Source organism: Biomphalaria glabrata, chromosome 4 (genome assembly GCF_947242115.1).
Source record: "Biomphalaria glabrata chromosome 4, xgBioGlab47.1, whole genome shotgun sequence".
Lineage (NCBI taxonomy): Eukaryota > Metazoa > Mollusca > Gastropoda > Planorbidae > Biomphalaria > Biomphalaria glabrata.
The window spans coordinates 53,299,344-53,315,043 of record NC_074714.1 but is presented as its reverse complement, the minus strand read 5'-3'; the positions used below and the strand labels follow the sequence as shown (position 1 = coordinate 53,315,043).

Genomic DNA, 15,700 nt, shown 5'->3' with positions numbered 1-15,700 from the left:
ATCCCCCTTAGAATATATAAAATAAAGTATTCCCAATCTTAGATAATCTTGGGAAAATATGCATTTATTAAAATGTTAAAGGATGACATACGCGTTCCTATAAGGAAGGATTGCATCCGGAGAATTTATAGCAGAATTGATGGACTAATTGAGTATAGGCACCTGGGGTCCTGGGTTCGAATCTCGATGAAGACTGGCATTTTCAATAACGGGATTTTTAAGGCGCCCATGATTCCACCCAACTCTAATGGGCACCTGACTTAATTTGGGGAAAGTAATGGCGGTTGGTCATTGTGCTGGCCACATGACGCCCTAATCGTTAGCCGTTGACCATAGAAACAAATGTCCTTAACATCATCTGCCCCATAGATGGCAGGGTCTGAAGGGAGAAACTTTCCTACTTTTTTTTTTTTTAGAGTATAGATGTGTTGGATCAACTGAGCTCTAGCCAACAGTGCCAAGGACACACACCGACACATTATTGAGAATATAATGCAAGTATGAGGGCCTATTTACACTAGTATCTTATGCACAATATAAAGAACAACAAACCTATAACTGCAGAATGGTGCAATAATACTATGGAAGAATTTTATTAATATGTAATAATAGCAATGTGTTAGTGATTGGTGAAAATATTAGTGAATGCATGTATGTTTTAGCAGCGAAAGATAAAATGATTGAATCAAAATGTACGAATTGCTGGCTAGGAAAAAAAAAAGGTTATGCTTTGAAATGTTGTGTCTGTGAGGTGTGTGTAAGGTAGAAGCAAAGTACAATGCCCAGATTTATGACGGTAAGAAACTGGCAAGGGAAGATTAACCACTGTTTAATAAAAAGAGTCTCTTGTACTCTCCCTTGACAGTTAAATAATAGAGAGTTTGTCTCACTTGTTTACAAGTAACGCTTTTTTGAAATTTTTTTTTCTCTCTGAGCGTGAAAAGCTGGCGATAGGGGGGGGGGGGGGGGGGAGGGGGTCGGAGGTTTTTGTTTTTGTTTTGTTTTGGCCCCACCACATACGATTCTTCTAGGTTTGATGTGGGAGAATGGCAGCCATTTTGTTTTAACGGTTAAAATAAATAAATATCTGGAGTGTGGATTATGGTTTATACACTTTTTTTTTTGTTTCAAAACAGGGAATTTGCGAAATTTTCAGACTTTGACGTCGGCTAGTTAATGTAGCGGTTAATCAGTTTCTAGACAAGCGTTATACGAAATGGCGCAATAATAAACCAGATACCGAGATGTGTCTTTAGTAAAAATGTTTTTACAGTTCGAATGTTCCTTCAGAGTTGAAGATAATCTACTTCCTAGTTCAAACCTCCCGCAGGACGACGGCGAAAGGCGGCTGGCAGGGCATGAACCTGGGACAATCGAGACTACAGAATGACAGTGCAGAGCGCATGCCGCCCAACCAGGCAGCCAGAGCATACGATATGTTTTTACATGAAGTCTAATTCCAGTTCTGCTAGGAACCGAAAATAATTATGTAAAATTTCATCTAGATTCGTGTTCAAAATTGTACCAGACAGACAGACGTGTAAGTTGGCTTTGTAAGAAAACATTGGGATTGTGAGGATAATATAAGCAGACGACAACTGGAATTTTCGCGCCAGTTCTGGACTGTGACGCATGGATATCTGTTCCAGCTGGCTGTGTGTGTAGGGAGAGGAAGGTGGCGACAGAAATAATGGCCTGCCTTTTACTAGATTTTCTTTGTTTTCTGATTATCATAGTATGAAGCCTGGAGTTATCTCTACTTATCATTTGCATGTTAGGGTTGTCTGTCTCTTATTCCTTTGTTGTTTTTTTTTATCTTCAACTAAAAAGAAAACTTTTGTATTTTTTTTACCGCTTAGAAAAAAATCCCTTCCAAAGATGAAAGCCACCCGTGTTTGTTAAATTACCAAAACAGAACGATACATTCCGAGACGGACAAAATTAGGTCAGCCCCACGACCGGAAGATTTATTATTAGCGGAAGCGTGTTTTCAAACTACGGTCAGGCTAACGACATTAAAATATTACTTTTTCCCCCGAAAATATTATTTTTCTTTTAGATTGTACAGGGAACAAAATGATTAGTTAAACCGTTTCACCGAGGAATGGATGACAGAAAAAAAAAATATTTATGTTAAAGGTTAGTCTAGATACCGAAAAAAATTATGTTGAATATGGTTACCATAAGAGAAAACAAGGTTTGTAAAGAAAATGGAAGGAAGGGAGGTAATTTAACTAATGCGCTTTTTAGTAGCTCTGGTTTTGACTATTTAAAATAAACAGTCACGAGGGGTACGACTGATGTCTATTGGCCGAAAGTGAACGTCAAGCGAAATGTAAACATTGAGTAAAACGGGGGAGAGAATTTAGTAAATTGCTGCAAGTCTAGTCTATGGCGCCGCCTTTGAGAGGTTTCAGTGGTGTATAAAAGTTTGAAAATATGTAAGGGGGGATATTTGTTTTAACAAATGACATAAAATAATATTTTTAAACGGAAATTATTTTAAAAGATCCGAAACCCTATATTAATAAAAGGCTCTTTCTGAATTTCATTACTTTAAATTAAAACCTTTAAAAAAAATCCAAGGAAAAAATAGCTCCAGATCATAAGTTAAAAAAAAAAAAGTAAATTATAAAAAATACTTTAAAAAAACAACAAAAAAAAAAAAGTTAATCTAATGGGGAAGAACTCCATATTTACAGCCAAATATTTTAATACTGTAAAATGTATTTCCCTATTTCGATATCAAACAAAAGCAATTAATTACCACTATTTAATTTAAATTTATGATTGGTTCATGTTTTGTTACGAATACTGAATAATTCTGAGAAGTTTTCACTTGATCCGGAAATGGAAAGTGGAAGAAATGACGTAATCGAAATTTGTGTACCAGACTGACAAAGTGACCTGATAGAAGCTTTGTACCAGACAGACAAAGTGACCTGATAGAAGCTTTGTACCAGACTGACAAAGTGACCTGATAGAAGCTTTGTACCAGACAGACAAAGTGACCTGATAGAAGCTTTGTACCAGACAGACAAAGTGACCTGATAGAAGCTTTGTACCAGACTGACAAAGTGACCTGATAGAAGCTTTGTACCAGACAGACAAAGTGACCTGATAGAAGCTTTGTACCAGACAGACAAAGTGACCTGATAGAAGCTTTGTACCAGACAGACAAAGTGACCTGATAGAAGCTTTGTACCAGACAGACAAAGTGACCTGATAGAAGCTTTGTACCAGACTGACAAAGTGACCTGATAGAAGCTTTGTACCAGACTGACAAAGTGACCTGATAGAAGCTTTGTACCAGACTGACAAAGTGACCTGATAGAAGCTTTGTACCAGACAGACAAAGTGACCTGATAGAAGCTTTGTACCAGACAGACAAAGTGACCTGATAGAAGCTTTGTACCAGACAGACAAAGTGACCTGATAGAAGCTTTGTACCAGACAGACAAAGTGACCTGATAGAAGCTTTGTACCAGACAGACAAAGTGACCTGATAGAAGCTTTGTACCAGACAGACAAAGTGACCTGATAGAAGCTTTGTACCAGACTGACAAAGTGACCTGATAGAAGCTTTGTACCAGACAGACAAAGTGACCTGATAGAAGCTTTGTACCAGACAGACAAAGTGACCTGATAGAAGCTTTGTACCAGACAGACAAAGTGACCTGATAGAAGCTTTGTACCAGACAGACAAAGTGACCTGATAGAAGCTTTGTACCAGACAGACAAAGTGACCTGATAGAAGCTTTGTACCAGACAGACAAAGTGACCTGATAGAAGCTTTGTACCAGACTGACAAAGTGACCTGATAGAAGCTTTGTACCAGACAGACAAAGTGACCTGATAGAAGCTTTGTACCAGACAGACAAAGTGACCTGATAGAAGCTTTGTACCAGACTGACAAAGTGACCTGATAGAAGCTTTGTACCAGACAGACAAAGTGACCTGATAGAAGCTTTGTACCAGACAGACAAAGTGACCTGATAGAAGCTTTGTACCAGACAGACAAAGTGACCTGATAGAAGCTTTGTACCAGACAGACAAAGTGACCTGATAGAAGCTTTGTACCAGACTGACAAAGTGACCTGATAGAAGCTTTGTACCAGACTGACAAAGTGACCTGATAGAAGCTTTGTACCAGACAGACAAAGTGACCTGATAGAAGCTTTGTACCAGACAGACAAAGTGACCTGATAGAAGCTTTGTACCAGACAGACAAAGTGACCTGATAGAAGCTTTGTACCAGACAGACAAAGTGACCTGATAGAAGCTTTGTACCAGACAGACAAAGTGACCTGATAGAAGCTTTGTACCAGACAGACAAAGTGACCTGATAGAAGCTTTGTACCAGACTGACAAAGTGACCTGATAGAAGCTTTGTACCAGACAGACAAAGTGACCTGATAGAAGCTTTGTACCAGACAGACAAAGTGACCTGATAGAAGCTTTGTACCAGACAGACAAAGTGACCTGATAGAAGCTTTGTACCAGACAGACAAAGTGACCTGATAGAAGCTTTGTACCAGACAGACAAAGTGACCTGATAGAAGCTTTGTACCAGACAGACAAAGTGACCTGATAGAAGCTTTGTACCAGACAGACAAAGTGACCTGATAGAAGCTTTGTACCAGACAGACAAAGTGACCTGATAGAAGCTTTGTAAAAAGATTGTGACCTATGGATTGGTAGCTGAAAAAAAAATTTTAAAAACTAAGTATTGAACTACAGTTTTGTTGATGTCTATTTGTGGTCATTAATGGTAGGTACTCACTTTCTTTCCAGGGAACACCACCCGCAGTAAGGGTCGCCATTAAACAAACATGCTTGACACGAGTCGGCCTGGTTGCAAGTCTCAACAGCCACTTTAGTCACCTGCAAAATAATAATAATAATAATAATAATAATAATAATAATAATATCGGTTTGGACGACGTAGGGCATGAGATTCGCCAATGGGAAGAAAAAACACTCCACGGAAAATTTCCGGCTTCATTACATGGGGACAACATCGACAAGGCTGCTTCCTTAACGTGGCTCAAAGCAGGTCATCTCTACCCTGAAACAGAAGGCTTCGTTACAGCAATACAGGACAGAGTAATCAGGACAAAAAATTACGAGAAGCATATCCTGAAACTCAATGTTGTCGACAAATGCCGAAAATGTGGAAATGTGGGCGAGTCGATTGAACACATTATGGCAGGATGTCCAGCCCTATCAGAATCAGCCTACCTAGGTCGCCATAACCAAGTTGCAAAGTTAATACACCAACACCTGGCTTTGACGTACAAATTGATCGGTAAGGACACTCCCCCTTATTATAAATACTCTCCGCAAGAGGTCCTCGAGTCTACTGAACATCTGCTGTACTGGGATAGGCCTATTCTGACCGACAAAACGGTAGATTTCAATCGCCCGGATCTGCTGTTCATCGATAAAAAAGAAAAAACCGCTACCATTATCGATATCGCCGTACCACTGTCTCATAATTTAAGAAAAACTGAGATAGAAAAACAAAGAAAATATGGGAACCTAGGCTTGGAGATTAAGCGTCTATGGAAATTGTCCAAAATAACAATATACCCCATTGTTATATCAACCGAGGGGATAATAACAACTGACCTCACAGACACCTTCAAGGCCCTTAACATTCCTAGGAACATCTTCGTTGCCTGTCAGAAGGCGGTACTGCTGCAGACCTGCCACATCACCAGAAAATTCCTCAGTGGAAACTGTTAAAGGGACTACGATGAATTTTGTTTCTCTTTAGCGAAACTCGACCCTGGCAGCGCCAGAGAATGACTACTCGTTCATTTCTAACATAATAATAATAAAATAAAAAAATAAAATGTAATAAAAATAATAAAAAACTGAGCTGGAAAAACAACGAAAATATGAGAATCTTGGCTTGGAGATTAAGCGTTTATGGAAATTATCTAAAATAACAATATACCTCATTGTCATATCAACCGAGGGAATAATAACAACTGACCTCACAGATACCTTCAAGGCCCTTGCCCTACCTAGGAACATTCTCGTTGCCTGTCAGAGGGCGGTACTTCTGCAGACCTGCCACATCACCAGAAAATTCCTCGGTGGAAACTGATAAAGGGACTACCATGAATTTTGCTTCCCTTTAACGAAACTCGACACTGGCTTCGCCAGAGAATGAATACTCGCTCTTTAATAATAATAATAATAATATTGATAATAACACAAGCTAGGAGAGTAAGCGACAATGTATCCAATTGGGATATTAGCTAATGGAGTGACACCATCTCCCAGACTTGTTCAAAATCCTGAATACAAATCTTAAACTACAAATGTATGTGGACTCTAAGGATACTACAATGAAATTTGTTTCCCTTAAACAAATCTCGATCTTAGCAGTGTCAAAATGATTCTAATTAATAAAAGTAATAATTTAGCATACATAAACAAAAAAAAACTAACTCATTCCGTCATTACATTTACTGACATTTCTCGCCTACAAAAGACTAACCAAACTTTACTGATAATAACTGAAAAAGATATACACATAATTTCTATTTGATAAAAATCTTTGGCTTCAGCACGAAGGATTCAGAGTCTTGGAATCTTGCAAATTGCTGAGCAGGTATTCAAGACAAAGTGATATAGGATGAATTGTAAGTACAGGATGAATTTTAAGTATAACAGCGCATCGTATCGTATTAGTCAAGAATAGTTAATAAAAAAAAAAGGCGGGGATAAGGAGAAATTGGGGGGTTGGGGGAAGAGCAGGGGCGGAGATGGGGTGAATAGATGTATAGGCCTACTTGTTCTGATGAATGTCTTGGGCAAGTTACTGTTAATTACCTACCTTTTTTTTTCCTCCCGGATATAGCCAAGGGGAGGAAACCAAGACCGACTTTGATTCTCTTCCCCCTCCCCCCCCCTGAATATCGATTTCTAATATTCATTAAGATGACACGTGTCCCGTGGGGAGGGGTGAGTAGATGTGAAACAGGAGAGGGGGGGGCAGGCGTTAGATGTGGGGTGGGGTGGGGGGGATAAAGCTTGGAGCAACGTCTTCAGTATGTCACCGGGTGGGCTTGAGATGAGCTCGTTAGTGGGGTCTTGTGGAAGGACCAGCAGACTTGAGTGTAAGGATGCCAATGATACAGGGAGAAACTGTTCGTCAGTCGTGTAATTTGAAGCCTATTTTAGTCATCTAGTTCTATAAATGTTTGAAGTACATGGAGCCTAAACCTGTTTTAATGAATTCAACTTGAAACCTACTCTCAGTTACGTAACTCAAAACCTGTTTTAATTAATTCAACTTAAAACCTACTTTCAGTTACGTAACTCAAAACCTGTTTTCAGAAATTTTAAATCAAAACCTTTTTTACAGTTGAACTCAAAACCTGTTTTCGAAAAACCTAATTGTAAAGCTCAATGCTATAGGAATAATTTTGTCGTTGCAAAGTCAGAGGAGCTAAACCTTTTTGCCTGTATTTGAATTTTAAACCACTCGATAGTGTTTGGTAATACTTTGGTTTTACTGAAATAGAGAAATTTGTGCAAGGACATGAGGAAAAAGCTCGACAAGGACAATACGAATCGACTCTGTTAGGACATGTCCTACTAGTTCTGTAAACACAGAAAAAAAATGCTGCAAATATTATGGACAGTTTCTAAGTTGACAGTTCAAACAAGTGTATAACCCCTACAGTGTCATATAAACCTACAGTGTCATATAAGCCTACAGTGTCATAGAAGCCTACAGTGTCATAGAAGTCTACAGTGTCATAGAAGTCTTCAGTGCCATATATAAGCCTACAGTGTCATATAAGCCTATATTGTCATATAAGCCTACAGTGTCATATAAGCCTACAGTGTCATAAAAGCCTACATAACTAGAACATCTCAAAAAACAATCTTCTTCAAAGTCTGAAATAATAGCTGCAAAGCAGTTAGTTTTAGTTCTATACTACAAGTTAAAGATTCAGTTGAAAGGACCTTTTCCTTTGCTTATGAGTTTAATAGGTATCTTAAAGACATTAAGAAAGACTAAATAACTATTAACACATTCTTTTTGAAACATTTTATTCTTACATTCTACAGGGTTACTATAGCGATGAAGACCTGCTAACTATAGGTTAAAGGTTAAATTGTATGGCCATATTACAAAATCTTCGGGGCTCGCAAAGACCTTCGTTCAGGGAACAGTACCAGGAAAAAGAAGAAGAGGCAGACTTAGAAAGCGATGGGAGGACAACATAAAGGAATGGATGGGCCTGCCATTGAAAGAGGTTCTAAACAAGGCAAAAGACAGGGAGGAATGGAGAAGGAAGGTCGACGAGTCTTGCTTGGTGCCCCAACAGACAATGGGATAGGTAAAGGTAATTCTTACATTCATTTAGTCGTCTGCTGGTCACTGACCCCCTTCCACCCAGTCGTACCTGACACACTTTATTAGCCGTTCACTCAAGTAAGTACAAACACTAAAGGTCCACTGGTCTGTCCATACACAGTCACACACAGTACAGAACTGGTCGCTCAAAAACAAACACACTATCACACATACTGATCTCCTTTATTTTTTCCGACAAAAACGTCGGTAGCTTATTTTAAGCCGCGTCGACCCAAGAACTAGATCGCCTTTAACATCCGGGGTACTGCACTTGCTAATTGTAGTAATTATGTAACAGAGACAAAGACAGAGATTGTCTAAGCTTTACATACCAACGATTTTTTAATTGTAATCTACATTAAGTCTTATCTCCCTACCTGAACTCTTTCTCTCCGAACTGACGATACCAACGTTGATTCCACTACATTGTGACAAATAATTACGGAGAGAAAGCGTTAAGTCCGTTTTCTTACATATTCAGCATATATGTAATGTATTGATTTCAGTGACTGTCTTCTTCAGTTCAGCAAAAGTACTGAAGGACACCAGTAGCAAGATAAAGAGGCAGGGAGGCAGGGAGGCAGGGAGGGAGGTAATACTGTAAGTTAACTGAATTGTCCCAAGGCCATCCAATTTGCGCTGCCCGGTCTACTCGTATGGTGAGAGAAACTTCTGGGTTTGTGTTGGGGGGGGGGGGGAGACTTCTTGGTTTTTATTTTGGTAGTTACATCTAAACGGGTAAAAAATGCTTTAATTAGAATTTGGGTTTTCAAGTGTAAAGTTTCAACAGTCTCCTAGCCCCGTGTTTTCTAAACTTTTGAATAAAGTGTACCCCTTTATAATTTTTGTAACGCAGAGTACCCCATCGCCTTGTAACTATGAGAAGAATGAACACAATAAAAGGGTATTTAAAAACACAATCAGCATAGTTAATGAGATGCAAAAACGCGTACCCCAGCCAAAGTTTTTTTGTTCCCCCGTTCCCCCGGGGGTACGCGTGCCCCAATTTGGTAGAGACTGTCCTGGTCGGTGAGTGTATATGTTAAGATAAACGCGTGCTTGTACTTCTGATGACTAGACAACGTTTTCGTTTAAAATTGGTTAGAGATTGGTATCTTATCTTATATGATACAGACGTTACTTCAAAAAGAAGATGATTACGACATACGCGTCTAGCTTTTAGTCATGCATATTAACCAATGACCTAAATTCTGCCAAGTCACTGGTTTTCCTGGCTTGCTCAGGCAACCCATTCCATGCTCTAATAGCACTAAGGAAGAAGGAGCATTTGTACAAATTTGTCCTAGCATATGAAACGAGGAATGTGCCTTTATCTATGTGTCTTTCTGAGTATTTTATTAAATTTTGTATTTGCTATGATTGAGTTCTAGTTGAATACAAGTTAGAAAATTATCTCATTTATGTAGATCGTTGAGGGGTGTGGATCTTTGACTGTCGTGGATTGTTGTTATATCTTTGTTAGTCGTGGATTGGTATTTTGGATTGTTGTTATATCTTTGTTAGTCGTGGATTGGTATTGTGGATTGTTGTTATATCTTTGTTAGTCGTGGATTGGTATTGTGGATTGTTGTTATATCTTTGTTAGTCGTGGATTGGTATTGTGGATTGTTGATATATCTTTGTTAGTCGTGGATTGGTATTGTGGATTGTTGTTATATCTTTGTTAGTCGTGGATTGGTATTTATAGTTTGCTAATGATTGTAGTGGTTTATTGTTTCAAGTGGATGAACAATTGATGTTACTATTACAAGCTTTCAACGTATAATTTTTCGACTCACAACCGGACACAACAGAAATGAGACAGCCCTTGAGATGTGTCACCAGAAAATGCTGACCTTGTCCTTGTGCTCTATCAAGAGGCCCAATCAAGGCACAGAATTCAAAACACGCCTATAGAAGAAAAATTATACGGAGAACTGCCAGATCTGGAAACTACAGCGAATTTCAACGAATTTCAACTCAGATATTGGACTAGATATCTGAACACTTCAACTCAGATATTGGACTAGATATCTGAACCCTTCAACTCAGATATTGGACTAGATATCTGAACCCTTCAACTCAGATATTTTACTACATATCTGAACCCTTCAACTCAGATATTGGACTAGATATCTGAACCCTTCAACGTGATAATAACTACGAAGAAGAAGATCATTTCTAGACATTACAAAACCTAAGCAACAAAAAAAAAAACAAAAAAAAACACATGTTGTTATTAAATTTTTTTTTCAAGGGCCTTGCGATTACGTGAGCAGGCATTTTACTCAAAAAAGCTGAGAAAAAGTTTGTGCTGAATGAAGGGAGGTAGCGATCGAGGGAGAAGTGGGATCAAAGTAGGATCCTAAAGAGGATCAGAGAGAAGAGGAAGGAGAAGAGGAGGGATTACTTCAAGAGTAGGGATGCAGAAGAAAGAGGGAAGCTTAGAATGGGATGACCAAGTGAGTGACTATGATTGACTTTCACGCCTTGACTAGTAAGGTTGTGTGTGAGTGACCGGATGTAATACCGCGTAGTGACGAGAACTGAAAAGAGGAAGGGGGGGGGGAGGAGTCAATATTGACATTGTTATCACGGGAGGGAGGGCTTCAAATAACGATCTAGTATTTGTAACAGTTTCTCTTAAAGATTGATGGAATATTGCTTGGGAATGAGAGAGCACATATTCAATCACAAACAGACGCACGAGATCTTAAAGATAATTAGTTAGTGTAAGGGTTAAAGCTAAAAAAAAAGAGAATAGGTTATGTATAAATCTTGATTGGAGGCGCGGTGGCTGAGCGATAAAGCGCTTAGCTTCGAAACCGGGGGTTCGGGGTTCCAATCCTGACGAATATTGGTATTTTTCATTTCAGGATCTTCGGGCGCCTCTGAGTCCACCCAGCTCTAATGGGTACCTGACATTAGTTAGTAAAGGTGGTTGGTCGTTGTGCTGGCCACATGACACCCCCGTTAACCGTAGGCCACAGAAACAGATAACCTTTACATCATCTGCCCTATAGACCACAAGGTCTGAAAGGTGAACTTTCCTTTTTTTTTTTATAAGTCTTTATTACAAAAATAACAAAAATATATATATTTATATTAAATTATTGTATATGATTATTTTAAAACATGAAAAAAATGAAATCCAATCCAACATTTTATGTGCTCTAAAAATAGTTTCAGTATACCTCAATCGCGCAAGCATGAAAACATATCTTCAGCCTATTTGATAAGCTAAAAGAGTTCCTGCGTCTGTTTTATAACGTAAACACAATGACGGATGCAGTAGGACAGACGGACAGACAAACTGTCATAATTACATTCTTCAGAAAATATATATACATCTAGTTTTCAGATGTGTTTTAAAATAGGAAATCTTAATGTGCAGCACACTGAATGTGTTAAAGAAATGACACACCATAATTTACCATCACGTTGACCCCCCCCCCCCCCCAAAAAAAATACGCTGGCCACAATATGGCCAGCTGCGTCTTCATCAAACCCCTGCAGAGGTGAGACAGCCACACACTAACAGATTAACGACTGTCCACGCGCGCGTGTCTGCATATGTGTGTGTGTGTCCTGCTGCTGCTGTAACTCTGAGGAGTAGTGGAATTCTCAACGGCCCCCACACTTGTGCTGACTCACATGTCCCTCTCGGGTGACTCACGCTTTCGACACACGGACAATAAATAATAAAAAGAATTGGACTGTCCAGTCCGGGTATCCTGTTATGGGAAGTGAGCACAGCTAATTACTCACTCTCGTGTGTTGGTTAGATGGGAGTGAGAGAAGGGTGAGCTGGGAATTCGGAAACCAGGGGCGTATTTGAATAAGTATGGGAGTGGAAGGAAGCCATAACATCTTCGGGGGGTTATTTACTAGACTATAACTATAACTAGACTATAACAAACATACGTTTGACCTACATTGCGTATGTAAAAGCCATGGGTTAGTCTTTGTTCAAGATATATTTTGTTTCAATTATACTTTCTTGCAACACAATGGTATTAATATACAAATACAAGCTATACCAAAGGGGGTGGGGGGTCTGGAGTCTCTTTCCAGGCTTGTATCACTGAAAGTAAACTGCTACATTGGCGATAGCACAGACAGACCTGGGGGGGGGGGGGATAGGGGTCTGGAGGCTCTTCCCAGGCTTGTATCACTGAAAGTAAACTGCTACATTGGCGATAGCACAGACAGACCTGGGGGTGGGGGGGGGGGGGGTCTGGAGTCTCTTCCCAGACTTGTTTCACTGAAAGTAAACTGCTACATTGGCGATAGCACAGACAGACCTGGGAGGGGGGGGGGGGCAGACTGCTACAGACAAAACATTGAGCTAATTAAAACTTCATTATATTTCGAATATGAGTTCCATGACATAATCACATGATCTAAACATTAGCGCGTCGTTGACATAGGTTACAACCTACAAGATGGCGGAATAATTATTGGCTAGATCTAGATACGAATTTTAATTAAGTTCATAAGCGAATTATAGAAAAAAAAACTGATGCACATAGGAAGATTCAAATTTGCTATATATACAGACAATAGAAAAATATTTTTTTATTTAAACAATTGTTTACAAGATTAAAACTTACAAGATTGCGGAAGGTCGCTTTATATATTATAAGACCTACATCGAAAGCCGTTAGATATTTTATCAAAACGTTTTGTGATATTGTCTCAAATTAGAAACATTGTTTCCCTTAGATGACGTAATGTCTTTAGTTCTATTAATATTTATGTCTGCTTATAAAATCCTATATAAAAAAAAGAGGAACATTAAAACTTTCATTAGTTTAGCCTCTCTCTCTTTATTTTTTTTAGAAGAGCCTGTCCAGGGGCTGGTAACTGAATGAAAGTCGCTGGGCAGACGGTTTGTCATGATTGATTTCTTAATTTTGTTGGAATTTGTGGCGGAAACACACACACACTTGACTGCTCGAAGGCTAGGACGTGGAAGGCGTGGTCATGACATGCGCCTAATGTCGCTTTGACCGGAACAACGTCAAGACTACGGGCTGAAGTACTTGAACGGTGAGGAGAAGGTAGGGGAAGAGGTGGGGATGACAACAGGGGCGTCCAAACTTTTCAACTTTAAGTCTTTGGTGGGAGTCAGTGTGAGAGTGGCTGGTGTAGAATGCTAGCAATAGTTCAAGTTAATTGTTTTTTAAGATCTACATAAAAGAAAAATTCTCAAAGATAAAGAGGCTTGCTAACCCCTTTTTCAACCCTTCCCATAACAGTGCAGAGACAAATATACATATATAATACATATATTCAACACCCGTAACAGGGGATATGTAAGTGATTTTACTGTGTATTATCAGTGGAATTCGTGTGTTACGCACAGCATGCACAATGGAAATCAACAGAGATAGATAGATAGATAGATAGATAGATAGATAGATAGATAGATAGATAGATAGATAGATAGATAGATAGATAGATAGATAGACAGACAGACAGACAGACAGACAGACAGACAGACAGATAGATAGATAGATAGATAGATAGATAGATAGATAGATAGATAGATAGATAGATAGATAGATAGAGAGATAGATAGATAGATAGAGAGAGATAGAGAGAGAGAGAGAGAAAGAGAAAGAAAGTGCGTGGTGGCTAATAGTTAAGCGCTTGGCTTCTGAACCAATGGGTCTAGAGTTCAAAACCAGGTGAAAATCGGGATTTTTAAGACACCTCATTTGTCTACCCAACTCTTAACAGTTACCTGGCATATGTTATGGCAGTAAGGGCGATTGGACATTATTCTGGCCATAAGGCCCCTTCGTTGACAGACGACAACAGCAACAGATGAACTTTATATCGTCTGCACCGTAGATCACAAGATGTGAAAGGGTTAACTTTGTATTTAGAGAAAAGAGAGAGAGAGAGAGAGAGAGAGCGTCTAGACCTAAAGATAAAGAGAAGCCTTAGTTAATTTCCCTCCCTGCCCCCCCCCCAAAAAAAAATACGTAGTTAACTTTTGGGTGTCTGTTCCAGATACAATTCAAAGCAATCACTTCACTTATCACCGCGGGAACACCTGTAAATTGAAAACTATGGGCGGGAAGGAGTAAAAATAGCCAGACATCTCCCAAAATAAAAGCAACTAAAGATCTTAAAGCATTAGATGAAATCGGCTATTGTCCGAAAAAAAAAATGGACGAGAAAAAAAAAATCCCCAAAGTCCCCCCCCCCATGTTTGTGACGTAGCCATCCCAGCAAGTCGAGAGATCGATCGATAAGAAATTACACTCCAAGTCGCCGGAAGCGATGGAAACAAGTTTTCAAGACTTACGCCGTCTGCCGTGGAGGAAGCTTTGCAGAAGTCTGACTAACATGGCCCCGGTTGATATTCTGCGGGCGTAAATAGAAGGGAATGTTAAGAGAAAAGGGGGGGGTGGAGAGGTGGGACAGTGAGACGTGAACAGGAATATGTCGCCATTGAGCGCTCATTTCAAAGTTAACCACTTGTATACGTCTGCTAAGTGCCAGTAAGTGGTAGCAGACGACATCAGGTGAGATGCCGGAAGTGAGTAATTCGTTCGGTTGACACTTGACGCAATGGCTAGACGGACTTTTTTTATATTAAAGTAAAAAAAAATGTTAAGAAACTTGATCCCCATCTTTTTTTTTTTAAATTCATTTAGCTATATTGGTTAATTTCATTCTGTTTTTTTTTTTAAAGCGCATTGATGTTTGTGATACGTCCAGGGCGCGTATTGATCTCTGCACAATCTTGAATGACAAACATCTCAACTCTATGTGACACTAAGCGAAGCGGCACTACTTGTGCAATTCTCAAACTGTTTTGCATACCTATCTTTCCCATCGAAGTTTTACATTTAAATCAAATTTCTGTAAATGTTGGAAAAAAAAACAACAAACAACGTAATGTTGACAAAGTTACGACTTTTGATATGACCGTGATTTTATAAAGTGAAACAATAGTGTCTCTTTTAATATATTTGTAGGCTCACAGTTTATGTGCGATGCCACCGCAAAACAAGAACATGCCTTACCAGCGGTTCTCAACCGTTTATGCTCGGCGACCCCTTTTTACAATCCCACACTCTGCCGCGACCCCCCTCCCCACACACATACATACAACAATAGAAGAGAAGTCAATGACAATCCATAGTTTGGATCGTCTTAGGCGACCCCTGGCAAATCGTCCATCGACCCCAAAAGGGGTCGCGACCCACAGGTTGAGAACCCCTGCCTTATGTGGCCCACTGTTAAAGAAGGTCTCGTGTGGCCAGCACAACGACTTTTGCTTTTCCCGAGCTAATGCCA

General features: G+C 39.4%; 1 protein-coding gene across 6 annotated transcripts in view; it reads right to left on the bottom strand.

Moving 5' to 3' along the window:
* Positions 1-15,700, bottom strand: part of LOC106069686 (plexin-B-like) — a 237,934-nt gene that overhangs the window by 34,629 nt on the left and 187,605 nt on the right. For all 6 annotated transcript variants that reach the window (XM_056025494.1, XM_056025495.1, XM_056025497.1 and 3 more), the window contains one exon: positions 4,784-4,884. In XM_056025494.1, the coding sequence (XP_055881469.1) occupies positions 4,784-4,884 (101 nt within the window). The remainder of the gene's footprint in view (positions 1-4,783; positions 4,885-15,700) is intronic.